The sequence below is a fragment of the Poromitra crassiceps genome (genome assembly GCF_964638095.1).
Source record: "Poromitra crassiceps genome assembly, chromosome: 5".
Classification (NCBI taxonomy): Eukaryota; Metazoa; Chordata; class Actinopteri; order Beryciformes; family Melamphaidae; genus Poromitra; species Poromitra crassiceps.
Window position 1 is genome coordinate 31,028,779 of NC_139642.1, and position 14,051 is coordinate 31,042,829.

A 14,051-nucleotide genomic window follows, 5' to 3' on the forward strand; every position below is an offset into this window, starting at 1 on the left:
CAATCTTGCCGAACACAGCAACACTGGACCATGATCTTGTTCAGCCTACTGCGGTTCTTTAAAAATAGTACATAGCACCTTTATGGGGCGGGGGGGGGGGGGGGGGGGACACTATAGACCAAATCACCGTGACGTCACCATGTAAACAAATTTACTTCCGGGTGCCACTTGGGAAAGGCGGCAGGTTTAAATGTGCGTGTTGTCATATAAATGCTGTCAAACCCTCTCGTTGTTTTCGGCCGACTACTTTCAATTTAAATGGTTAAACGGTTGGTAAACATGCTTGTCCGACGTATCTAGCCTTTCTTCTGTGTTTGTTTTATGTAGTGTTAGCTAGCTAATAAAGTTTGTTTGTCTGTCAAACTCGCTGTTTTTTTACGTTACAGACAGAGTAACCTCGCGTCACCAGGCTCTTCTCGGCGAGAAAGAGCCTGGTACAGACAGAGCTACTGACGCCAGGTCAATTTAATTTAGCTTCAAGTCTACTCTAGTCTGGTCCAACAGGTAAATTAGCTAGTCTGGTCTCCACTAACGTTAGTGAAAGTGTTGTTATGAATGATATTAAACAACAACACAACATGGACGAACCATTTTTGTCTTCTTTGTCTGTTTTTGTCTTCAACATGTCAGTTTGTGCCGTCCACCGCCATTATAATGTGTGGACCTCAGGGGTACCCGGAAGTAAAAGTAAACATCCCGGTGATTTGGTCTATTGACAATACAGTCAATGGTGTGTAGGCTAGGCAGGAGCCGGACCAAGTTTTTACTATTGAGTGATTCACCCAATCCATATACAATCTTTGACAACACCGTTCCCAGCAAGCACCACGTCCGGGTTAGGCCACGCCCCCTGGCTCATTCCCCCATGGATGTATTAAAGCCTACTCCTGGGACTTCGGTGTGCTGCTGCAGACCATCCATGCTGCAGACAGACAGACGATTCATCTCACCTGAACACACACTGGAGGCAAGATGAGTCTGCCGGACTACAAGACACCTGGCAAACAGTCTTCACCCGCCCTGCCGGTAAGGAAAACAGTCGATCAGCACGATATATATGCTAACTTCACTTTTCAGGGCAGCAGGTGGATGGAATTGGAAGCGCAGACTAGACTAGACTCTACTCCAGTGAGGAAGACTAGCCTACCGGTATATTTCACACCAACATTTTGTACTTGCCCGTGGAGATGTGAAGCGTGACGTTTGTTTTCCAGTTTAAACTGGTTTTACAGGTGACTTGTTTCACACGAAATTGAAATCCAGCTTCCAGGAAACTCCCCAGAGTTGTGTCTACTGAAAGATTGCAGCAGAGGTTTGAGTCGACCTCCTAAACTGCAGAAATGTTTTGTTTGTGAATTAATTATCAGGCGGTAAAGATGACCGCACGCACGCAGGCACGCACACACACGCACGCACACACGCACGCACGTCGCGCACACACACACACACACACACACACACACACACACACACACACACACACACACACACACACACACACACACACACACACACACACACACACACACACACACACACACACACACAGAGGCTTAGATAGGCTATGTTTACCATACCAGCACCACTATCACTATGTAGCCTAGCAATTTATTATTCATTAGCCTATGTAGCCTACATCCACACTCTCAAAACGTGTGTCGTCGTCAACAACAACAACAACAACAACAACAGCAAAACAATTACAAAACACTATCATTATGTTAGAAAGTAATGACATGTTAATTTAACAGTGTGTAAAAGTGAGCATTTCATGACCTGAAGAGAGGCGTGCTGCTGTAAGCTGGGTGGGCGGTGTACAGGAATGAAGCAGGCATGACTGATTCTGAGATTGACAGCTGGAGCCTGTGCTCGTCTTATCAGCCTGAGTAAACTGGTGTGTAGGAGCCTGGCTGACGCTCACACCCTTCCTGCTGCTGGGGAATACTGTGAGCTGAGGGAGGGTAGATCATGAGGTAGAGACACAGTGGCTTATTGTTTTTGGGCTGGGCAATATATCAATATATTGTGATATGAGACTAGATATTGTCTTCGATTTTGGATATCGTAATATCGTGATATGGCATAAGTACTCTCTTTTCCTTATTTTAAATGCTGCATTAAAGTAAAGTGATGTAATTTTCTGAACTGACCATACTGTTCTAGCTCTTCTATTATTTGCACCCTCATTCATTTCCTGTTGCAGTGTTTGTTAATAGAATAGCTGAGGAGGGTCTAAACTTCCCTAGCAACAGAATTGAGCAATTATCACAAACTTTGACTTCACTCACCCTCTTGTGCAATTTCAACTAACATTTTACTTTTCTACATTCTTGTATTTGTCCGGCCTGTAACGTTTCTGTTTGTCAGATTCAGAGAAAGCTTTAGTGGCATGAGTCAGGTAGTACTGAGTGCTGCCAAAGCATAGTACAGGATAAAATAAGCTACACTACAGATATGATCAAATATACTAGGAGGCAACTTGAGTAATTATAGGAACTCTGTCTGTTGTCTTGATGCTGCTGCTGCCTTGTCCGGCTCTGAAAAAAGATTCATTTCATAATCTCAGTAGGTGATCTCATTCAGTGAAGTTGAAATAAATGACTATTTCATCCTCCTCAGCATTCCCCTATTGTGCAGCTGAACATCGGTGGTCACCTGTTCAGCACGTCTCTGAGCACGCTCAGAAAACACCCCGACTCTAAGCTGGCCGATCTGTTCTGCGGCCAGCCCAAGCTTCGCACCGACGCAGAGGGACGCTACTTCATCGACCGGGATGGCTCGCACTTCGGAGCTGTCCTGGAGTTCCTGCGCACAGACCGCCTGCCCACCGAGAACATCCAGGAGGTTTGTGTCGAGTTTCAACTGCTCCCCGCAAAGACGCTCCAGTCAGGGGTTCAAACTCTTTCAGACAGGAACCCAAACGAGAAGCAGACCGGAGGATTACTGGTTTGTTTCCCAGCTGAGAAAACCTGTGAGGGGGAAGTGAATGAGTAATGCTCTTTCCTCCATCAATGGCTGTGGATGTGCCCTTGAGCAAGGCACTGAACCCCAGCTGCTCATTAGAACTGAACAGTGGCCAAGAGTAAAAGACTCTGGTTGCTGGGCACCTCGAGCTGTGAATTAGCATTCGATTGATTTTGAAGGTGCTAATAAAAATTATTTTGTGCTGATTATTTTCCATTTTCACGAAGAAGAAAAAAATCCTCAAAGATCACTCTTGTCAGAGTGATATGTGAAGCACTTTGAGTGTCTTGAAAGGCGCTATATAAATCCAAACAATTATTAATTATACAACCAATGTAATAATGATCAATTACACAAGAAATCTGTGAACAACTTTGTTATAGTAATGTGCGTGTGTGTTGCAGGTTCACAGGGAGGCAGTCCACTATAACATCAGGCCTCTGGTCAAACAGCTGGAGGAAACCCCTCAGTTTTTTGGGGAGTCGGTGGGACGGCAGCAGTTCCTCTCCAGAGTTCCTCACTACAAAGAAAACATTGAGGTGGGTGACGATAAAACACAAAAGCACAGACATGCAGTCACAGAAATCGGCTACATTTCAGAAAAGCAATGCATGCATTTCTGTTTGTTTGTTTTTGTTTTGCTATTGCCTCCATGCCCTAAGATTGGCTGTACAGCTACACAGTAGCTGTATGCTACAGTTGTTGCAAATGTCAATTGACCAGATTCCTGTGGTAATACTGCAGCCTGAATGCCACTGCCATGTCAGCAGTGAAGGGTACTTTTGTCATTTAAACAACAAAGTAAGTAACAAAAAAAGCAGACAAACAGTGATTCAGTGGGCACTGTCAGTGCCATGTTGACCCCTTCAAAATAACTGTGTAGGGTTATAGAAGAGGCTTGAGAGACTAACAGGAAATGTAAACACAATCGGAACCAATTGTGTTTACACTTCCTGTGGCAGAGCTTATCCCCACAGTCTGCTTCCAGTGAGTCACGAGCTTTGACCAGAGAGATGATCTCTGGTTTGAGCAGGTAAAACAGCCAGCGTTTTGAACAGGAAATCGTAACACAAACAGGTCAAGTGGACGGGGCTACATAAGGTGAATAGGGCGGATTTTGTGGCTCTGGTGTTGACATAAATGACTAAGCCCTTTGAGTGCCTGGCAGTAAATGTAAAGTTATTGACAGCATCAGTATGCTGAGCCAGTATGTATCAGGCTCTGGCTTAGGGGCTGAGCTCAAGGGCCATGGGCCTGTGCCCGATTGGCCTGTTCAGGAATCCATCCATGCCTACCGACACCCTAGCAACCACTACTATTGTTCATGAAACTAAATCACATTGGTTGAGGAAAGAAATCTGATTGGTCGATGACTGCCATTCTCAGCCAATATGCTTGTTGAGCATCCGTACATGGGCTGAGTTTCCCTGGTTGCTCAGCTCTGTAGGAAACTAAGTGACTTCCTGTGGCTTGTTAATGGAGTTTCTCTGTGTAGGCCTATCGGTGTGTCGGACGGAGCCTGCTCACTCCACCTCACCTGTATACTTAAAGACCACATGAAACCGGTCTCAAAGAGGGTCGGTCAGTGGTTCCCAACCATTTTTGTCTTATGTACCCCTTGAGCTGTTTCTCCATGACAATAGTACCCCTCACTCATGCGTGTTGATGATTACATACAAGTAAATCTATACAAAATATATGTTTCACTGAACTGCCAGTGTTTGGGCTTTTTAGTTTTTGTTTTGCCATTATCAGTAGCAGAACAGTGTAGCAGTTGACACTTGCCAGCAGAACTAGTTACGGCACACACATCACATTTTAACAATGGGCTTATGAAATGACTTGGAATATATATATATATTTATTTATCATTTTGGAAGTAAATTGTATTCCCCAATCATTCCAAGTACCCCCTGCAAGCTGCTCAAGTACCCCTAGGGGTACACGTAACCCTGGTTGGGAATCACTGATGTATCAGACTGAAAACAAATATTGCCTGAGATGAAAGAGGGTTGAGAGGCGGGCCATAGCGTGCTGATGATTTGATTTGACAGTTCTGTGGACTGGAGTTGGCGTTTGCCAATCCTGGCTCTTGTATGGGGTGTTCTGCCTCCAAATCCAGTGGGATACAACGTGTTCTGCCGCTACGTGAGTGGGATGCGCAGAGGACTGAGGAACTGGCTGCCTCCGCGTGTACTGCTGTTTCAAAGCCGAGGCAAATGTGCCTCCTTCCGGCTTCCGACTCGCGGACATTAACATTATTCCTGGAATACGAGTTTAACAAGCCAGTTACATGTCTTTGCATTCTACATTAAATGAAGACATTACCCCTTGTTTTATTTTGTATGTTACATACGTATTGGCCAAATATTAACATTTATGGTCTAGAAAAGTCTGCTTATATAGGCACTAGGCAGCCATTTTGCCTGCTCAGAAATTTCTTATCGCAATGAAGATTGATTGACAGCCGTCATGTTGTGATATGATTGGTTGAAATGGGGTAGAAATTTGACAGTTCTTTGTTATGTCTGTATACTGTAGATTACAGTTATGAATGAAATCCTGAAAAATGAAAAATTAACTTTTGATGTGAAAAAGTGTGAAACACCAAAGAAATTTGATTTTGTGATTTTTTTTTTGGCCATACATTATTAAATAGGTGCACTGAATACCGAGGGGTGCGATCTAAAATCGGAAAAAAATATTTCAGCCCGACTTTAAGCTCAACCAATCATTTCCAGGTGCTGATTCGCATCGCCAGAGCGGAGGCCATCGCTGCCCGCCACTCCACCATCATGATCTGCGTGCTGCGGACGGAGGAGGACCTACGCCTGTATGACGACGCCATCAGCAGCCTGGAGGCGGACAAGGAGTCAGTGGTGATGTTCGGGCCCTGGAAGGCCGTCCCCTCTGTCAAAGACCTGCTGGACTGCATCAGGATGGACATCGAGAGGCAGGGCTACAGGGTGAACATCCAGCCACACAGCACCGACAAGGGCTTCCTCTCCAAGAGCTACAACTTCTTCTACAAACTCATATTCTCCTGGTGGTGATGGAGGAATATAAGTAGGCCTACTAGTACTTTAATTTTTTTTTTACTAAAGTAGAAGGTGGTTACTGGTATCAAAATGTACTTAAGTGAAAGTAAAAAGTAGCTCATGTTAGAGAGTAAAAGTTAAGGAGTTACTTTTCTTTTCTTTCTTTTTATAACAAAGGAAACTATTTGTATATAGGATTGTTGTGTTTAATTAAAAGGCATTTGCAAAATAAAATATATAACGACCAATTACCCTTCTTTATCTGCCGACTGACCCTTCACTGGTGTAAAAAATATCTCATTTATAACTTACTCAGCAAACTTAACTTACTGCAAATGTTATAAAATTACTTGATTTTGAGCTTTTTTGAACTTTTTGACATTGACCTTAAGCTCCTCAATTATAGTAATGAGTAAATAAAGTAAAGTAACTGATAAAGTAATAAATATAATTTGTTACTTCCAGTCTTGTTTTCAAAGTGATAATTCTCTATTGTATAGCATTTTTATTTTTAAGGACAAATGCCTGATAGGAGTTTGATGAATGGTCGGCCAACAATTTCAGCTATTCACCCAATCTTTTGTATTTTATTGTAATTCCATTTGGAAATCACAGCCATTATTACAAATACATAAACAAAAGTGATTAAAGTGATATTTGAGTTTGGCACTATTTTTAGGTTTTAGCATTTACCTGGTTCTCTGACTTAATCCCATCTTGATTTTTTTTTTAATGTTTAAAAATTAGCCCAGTAAATTTACAAAAAGATGTTCCAGACTAGCGTAGTAAAGGCTTACTGGAGGTTGACTGCTGCTGAACCTCTTGAGAATCAGAATCATTTTTATTGCCACAGTATGCAAAATTACATACAAGGAATTTGTCTTTGTGTCATTATGCAGCGTAGCGGTCATGTCAATATTCAGAGATAAAGAAAAAGGAAAAACAAGAAAAAGACAATCACAACATTGCAGGTGCAGTCCAATACAATACAATACAATACATGAGTGGAGGAGTGTTCAGTAGGCATAAAATATGAATTTACAGTCTGAGTTAAATAGGCAGTGAATTTCCATGAATTTACAGTCTAAGTTAAATAGGCATTAAATTAAATATGAGTTACAGTCTAAGCGGTGCACGATGTAGTTAGCAAGAGTAATCTAATGTTAGAGTTCTGGTAGAAGCAGCTGTAGCTACTTTAAGTGACGAGTGAAGCCTGGCGGTAAAGTGACAGTGGTGAGGGGCTCAATGCTTATTGATTGAGTGAGTAATAAGTGAAATGCTGTAATAAGAATGAGTGTGTGTGTGTGTGTGTGTGTGTGTGTGAGAGAGAGAGCGAGAGTCAGTGAGTGAGCAGAATGTTCGGTCACAGCTATGCCATTTAATTTGATGTGCGATCATGCTGAATCTTTCAGCAATTGTAAAGAGCACCTAACCGAGCATTTACGGCTGACTACATGAGCAAAAAACGCTAGTGGCCGAAATTCCTCAACAGAAGTTAAGCACCATGGAGAGTTCTAGAGGAGCGGCACACGGGTGAGCAGAGTTTGAATCAGCCAGTGAAGTGGGCTACGAAAAACCTCTGGGGAGAGAGAGCAGAGGCTTCATGCCAGCTCTGTGAGCGAGACTCAGGCCCGGCTCCAGGATGAAGTGACCAGTGGTCCCGGCAGAATCCTATGCCCCCATTAGCCCCCCTCCCCCCATGGCACCCGGCCTAGGGCCTGACTAAATGGCCAGTCATGCAGGGACGGGTATTTAGCTAGTATTCTACAAAACAGATATGTAAAATGCACACAAAGTTATGCAAAGAATGAAAAATTTATGAAACATGCATGTGTGTGACAGAGATACACACACACACACACACACACACACACAGAGGAACAGTATGAGTGTGTATGAATTCCATGCACATCGAACAACTGGCCCGGACCATAACCGACCACGAGGTTCAGCGCCCCCTGGTGGCATAGACAGATTACCGCGTGCGAAAGTGTCCAGGGCATGGTCCAGGGCCCTGAGCGAATGAGGGCCCTATGCTCTGGGCGTCCCCCCCAGTAAATGTGATTTTGAAAATGTATTGTGTGATTATGAAATTGTTCTAATGTTTTGTAAATAGACCCCTTTCACAGCTGCCATTTTGTGTCTAAAATGCAGGATAAACACAGGTGCAACCAACCAATAGAATATCTATGAACCAACTCACTAATTAGGGCCCCAGCACTGGAACACCAAAATGGACCTGAAGTTGGAAACCCTACTTAATGTTTTGGTACACCTGTGTTTATCCTGCCTTTGGGACACAAAATGGCCACCGTGAAAGGGGTCTATTAGCTGATTAAATCATGGATCTATCATATTATCGGATTGGATTAAACAGCATTATGTTGATTAAATTGTGTACTGTCGTAAATACTGTTGTGTTACGTTAATGTCGTAATGACCGTAATGACAGGTCAAGCGCATGTCAAACGTCACATGACGTTCATTAAAAACGAGACAACATGAAGAAAGCACTGAGCGGAGGCGCAAAGTTAAGCTACGGAAGGAAAATGAGGCTAAAGATTCGGCGTTGGTACAGCAAATACCATGTATTTCAAAAATGTTCACGAAAAAACCTGTCGAAGGTGATGGCGTAGTTTCTACCGGTGCTACAGCGCTGCTTCGTCGAGATGAATTGGGTGCTACAGCTACTGCTAGCACCAGCGGCACCGCTGCTAATGTTAGCACTAGCATCCAAGAAGACAGCGCCTCTACTGATGCCACGTGAGGAGAGGGCCCGGCTCGAGACGACATGCTGCTGGATGATAATACCCGCACTGCTAACGTTAGCCTAATTAGCCAGGTTGACAGCACTTCCATACCAGCAGACAAAGAGCTACCAGGCTGGCGGCACCCTGTCACATCATCGCCTGTGGAGGGAAACGTGGTGGTCGTGGTCCGACCGTCCGTGTGGACACCTGGCTGTCTGTCGGTGGATTAACATTATTTATACCAAAGGTGAACAAGTGAACACACATTTTGGTAAGTTATTTTACTAACGAGTAACGACACAAGAGCACTGCTTAACGTTTATAACATAATTATTGTCAGTTACTGTTTTATTAGCCTCGTGCTGTGTTAGCTAGCTCCCATCTCTTAACAAGTGGAACCGAAACAATTGATATCCCCCTCCCAAAATATATAACGCTATATAAATCAAATCCACTGGAGTCAAAATAAAGATAAGAAGACTAATAGCACCAATTAGAACTGAAGAAGTCTCTCCCTCTCAGATGAGTGGTAAAACGTTCGTTTTAACTGGTTTTTAATTCTATTGTTTTATTCTTCATCTTACTACCTGGATGACTGTAATGATGAATCTAGACAGACACTAAAACGCTTGCTATTTTCATTGGGGTGGCAGAGAAAGATAACTCATAACAATAGGCTTGATCTTTTTTTCATGGAGTTTGTTGTAGACCGTGAAGTAACGTTATGCATGTTTCTGTCCAATTGTAGGCTACATTTCTTCGTGCAAGCTCACTGTTTACAATGTTACTTTTACTAAAAGTTTTAGTGAGAGCAAAGACGATGGGATATCAAAGCAAGACACCCCAACTTCTAGTCACTTCCTGTATCTGTGCCACGGAGGTATTGTCACTGCCACGCCCACTTAGGAGACTGGTCAGCCAATGAAGTTTCATACCGTTGACAACCAGCTAACCTCGCGTCACCAGGCTCTTCTCGGCGAGAAAGAGCCTGGCTCCCGCCCACAATTGATTTTGTCACCCTACTGGTTCCCGCCTAGAGCCCGCCCTAGACCGGATGGCAGCGTTTCTAGCTCGTCAACTTTCACGTTAACTTGACAATTTGACCCAAGTATCAGAATCCTCTTTCACCGTTTTGACCGGTGTGTCAGGCGGTGGTGGCGGAGATGCCATATTGCATAAACGTTTTGTTTTATGTAACGCTAGCTTTGTTTTGATCAGACTCTAGTTTAGGTAACATCACCGCGTCAAGCTAACGGCAACAAAGACGTTGTTAGGCGCATTGCCATCCGGTGTTAATTCTGGGTCCGGGGTTTACGCCCCCATGACAAAAAGCGGGGTGGAAGGTGCCCAGACTACAACCAGCCATTCACAAGCTGATGACCACGCCCATTTAGGAGACCGGAAGAATACAATTTCTTATTATCGGTGAAGCCTGCAGTGGAGTGTCTCTCTCTGGTGAGAGCACGTTCCTGCAGTTACATTGATTGGACTAGAACGAACCACGTGACCAGGAAGAGCATAGAAGCTGCATTCCCGAGCCCCTCGTTTCTTATAAATAACATGTTTTCCTGAAGTTAGATGGCATTGACACATTTAAGGTTAGCATACTTTTGTTTGTTGTTTCTGGAATGGTCTTAAAGTTATAATGTCGGTCCAAACCCGTAAGTCAGAGTGATATCGCTGTGAATGACCCCCTTACCTCGGCCACTTCACTGGCATCGCTTCTCGGCCTTTTGGCTAAGATCAAGTGTAGTATCTGTTCTTATCAGTTTAATATCTGATACGTCCCCTACCCGGGGACCATATATTAAATTGATTTTTGGAACTGGGAGATGGAATAGGGGCTTGCTCCGTCCACTCCACGCATCGACCTGGTATTGCAGTACCTCCAGGAACGGTGCACCCCCTCTCATGTTAAAAAGAATACCCCAGTTGTTGCGGTGATAGCATTTAGCTGTCATGCCGATCAGATCACATACAACAGCACCAGCTGTTTGTGAAACTGAGTCTACATCACATGGCTGAAGCACACTGGAATGTCACATACTGTACGTCCGTTATTAGTATTTAGTAATTCATTCTATATTAATGTAGTTAAATGCTTAGAATCACATGTAATTCAGAAATATCCAATAGACTTGAAATTGTTACCTTTTTCGAGAAATTTGTACCTAACAATTGGGGTAATGCAAGCTTCTCGCAGTAACTAGGATATAATAAATCCAACAGCTTTTAGAACGTCATGAAGCAGCACTCCTTAGCCAATTTATTGGCATTTCTCCTCTGTACTGAAGCTTTTAGAACGTGTTGGATTATGCACACAGAAAGGACTTTGGATGGTGAATAATATATGTGACATTTGTTGACGTAGAAGGCTAAGTCAGGATGGCCGAGCGGTCTAAGGCGCTGCGTTCAGGTCGCAGTCTCCTCTGGAGGCGTGGGTTCGAATCCCACTTCTGACAGCAACATTTTTGCACTATATCTATGTGATGTGCTAACCTTGCAAGGTTTTGCGCCAGATCAGCGTCAGGTTAGTGATGTGTAGCTGTGCAGAATTATTATTTAGTGATGAACTGTGGGTAAATGGGTGCCTTTATTTTCACTGAAATGTTTTGTTTAAATGGATAAAACTACAACTGTGTCACTATGTATTAACTCATATACGAATACTATTGACGGCCTCCAACATTACCGAGAGGGAGAGTGAGAGAGCAACTAAGGACATGTTGAGTTAGCCAACTGCTAACGTTACTAGCTCACTACTACTTACTAGCACTGTCTCATGTTAAGTCACAGTGGGTTCATGGTCTAGCTGCACAAGCTATGGAATGGAATCTGGAACTGTACATGGATCGGCAACATCAACCGATATCCCATGAGTGAATTACGTCAGTGTCGGCACCCGATACTGGATCGATCCCATTTCTAGTTGTTGTTTTTATTAAATTAGAAATTGTTGTACTTAACACGTGGGGTAATGTTCACCCCTGGCAGTAAATTATATATATAATGTGTGTGTGTGTGTGTGTGTGTATAATACATAATAATAATAATAATACATTTTATTTGGAGGCGCCTTTCAAAACACCCAAGGTCACCTTACAGTGCATGTAAAACAGTTATCATTTAAAAGCATACAATATATATAAAAAACAGTCCACAAAAACCAGCGACAAACAAAATAAAAATTAAAGACCAGTAAGGGAGGGGGTTAGTGATTACAGTGAATAGGCCAGTTTGAACAGGTGGGTTTTGAGGTGGGATTTGAATGTTGTTATGGTTTGTGTTATGGTTGTATATATATATATATGTGTGTGTGTGTGTGTGTGTGTGTGTGTGTGTGTGTGTGTGTGTGTGTGTGTGTGTGCGCGTGTTTGTGTGTGTGTGTGTGTGTGTGTGTGTGTGTAAAAATATTAATATAGGGATGCACAATATAACTTCAATAGGGCTGCCACTAACGATTATTTTCATAATCGATTAATCTGTAGATTATTTTCTCGATTAATCGATTAGTTGTTTGGTCTATAAAATGTCAGAAAATGGTAGCAAATAATGATCAGTGTTTCCCAAAGTCCAAGATGAAGCCATCTTGGACTACCACCATTGACAACCAGCCAATCACAAGCTGATGACCACGCCCATTTAGGAGACCGGAAGAATACCATTTCTTATTATCGGTGAAGCCTGCAGTGGAGTGTCTCTCTCTGGTGAGAGCACGTTCCTGCAGTTACATTGATTGGACTAGAACGAACCACGTGACCAGGAAGAGCATAGAAGCTGCATTCCCGAGCCCCTCGTTTCTTATAAATAACATGTTTTCCTGAAGTTAGATGGCATTGACACATTTAAGGTTAGCATACTTTTGTTTGTTGTTTCTGGAATGGTCTTAAAGTTATAATGTCGGTCCAAACCCGTAAGTCAGAGTGATATCGCTGAGAATGACCCCCTTACCTCGGCCACTTCACTGGCATCGCTTCTCGGCCTTTTGGCTAAGATCAAGTGTAGTATCTGTTCTTATCAGTTTAATATCTGATACGTCCCCTACCCGGGGACCATATATTAAATTGATTTTTGGAACTGGGAGATGGAATAGGGGCTTGCTCCGTCCACTCCACGCATCGACCTGGTATTGCAGTACCTCCAGGAACGGTGCACCCCCTCTCATGTTAAAAAGAATACCCCAGTTGTTGCGGTGATAGCATTTAGCTGTCATGCCGATCAGATCACATACAACAGCACCAGCTGTTTGTGAAACTGAGTCTACATCACATGGCTGAAGCACACTGGATTGTCACGTACTGTACGTCAGTTATTAGTATTTAGTAATTCATTCTATATTAATGTAGTTAAATGCTTAGAATCACATGTAATTCAGAAATATCCAATAGACTTGAAATTGTTACCTTTTTTGAGAAATCTGTACCTAACAATTGGGGTAATGCAAGCTTCTCGCAGTAACTAGGATATAATAAATCCAACAGCTTTTAGAACGTCATGAAGCAGCACTCCTTAGCCAATTTATTGGCATTTCTCCTCTGTACTGAAGCTTTTAGAACGTGTTGGATTATGCACTCAGAAAGGACTTTGGATGGTGAATAATATATGTGACATTTGTTGACGTAGAAGGCTAAAGGTCCTTACACATCAAGAGCGATGCGAATATACGGCACGAAATTGCGATGCGAGTTTTGACCCACCTGTCAATCACAGCCACAGACATGTACACGTCGGAAGCGAATTTCTGAAAAATCGACCATGGTTCGAAAAAATAAACACCGCAATAACGCTGGGCGAAACTTCGCCGTTGGTATGCACGGTTGCATTGACTGATATAGGTTCGGAAAATATTATTGATGTGCGAATTAATCGCACGAAAAAAACGTGCTCGGTGTGTAAGGACCTTAAGTCAGGATGGCCGAGCGGTCTAAGGCGCTGCGTTCAGGTCGCAGTCTCCTCTGGAGGCGTGGGTTCGAATCCCACTTCTGACAGCAACATTTTTGCACTATATCTATGTGATGTGCTAACCTTGCAAGGTTTTGCGCCAGATCAGCGTCAGGTTAGTGATGTGTAGCTGTGCAGAATTATTATTTAGTGATGAACTGTGGGTAAATGGGTGCCTTTATTTTCACTGAAATGTTTTGTTTAAATGGATAAAACTACAACTGTGTCACTATGTATTAACTCATATACGAATACTATTGACGGCCTCCAACATTACCGAGAGGGAGAGTGAGAGAGCAACTAGGGGCATGTTGAGTTAGCCAACTGCTAACGTTACTAGCTCACTACTACTTACTAG

At 43.1% G+C, this 14,051-nt stretch overlaps 1 protein-coding gene across 1 annotated transcript; it reads left to right on the forward strand.

Annotated features, from left to right (window-relative positions):
• Positions 1 to 880: 880 nt before the first annotated feature.
• On the forward strand, positions 881 to 6,615 carry kctd14 (potassium channel tetramerization domain containing 14). The gene is made up of 4 exons (XM_083637097.1): positions 881 to 1,026; positions 2,620 to 2,844; positions 3,369 to 3,503; positions 5,706 to 6,615. The coding sequence occupies exons 1-4, from the start codon at positions 973 to 975 to the stop codon at positions 6,015 to 6,017; spliced, it is 726 nt and encodes a 241-aa protein (XP_083493223.1). The 5' UTR covers positions 881 to 972; the 3' UTR covers positions 6,018 to 6,615.
• The last annotated feature ends 7,436 nt before the right edge of the window (positions 6,616 to 14,051 follow it).

Bases quoted from the DNA above. Each gene is read 5' to 3' on its own strand.
- kctd14 (XM_083637097.1), top strand. From the start codon at position 973: ATGAGTCTGCCGGACTACAAGACACCTGGCAAACAGTCTTCACCCGCC. The intron at 2,845-3,368 runs GTTTGTGTCGAG...TGTGTGTTGCAG, and splicing joins CCACCGAGAACATCCAGGAG to GTTCACAGGGAGGCAGTCCA. The intron at 3,504-5,705 runs GTGGGTGACGAT...AATCATTTCCAG, and splicing joins ACTACAAAGAAAACATTGAG to GTGCTGATTCGCATCGCCAG.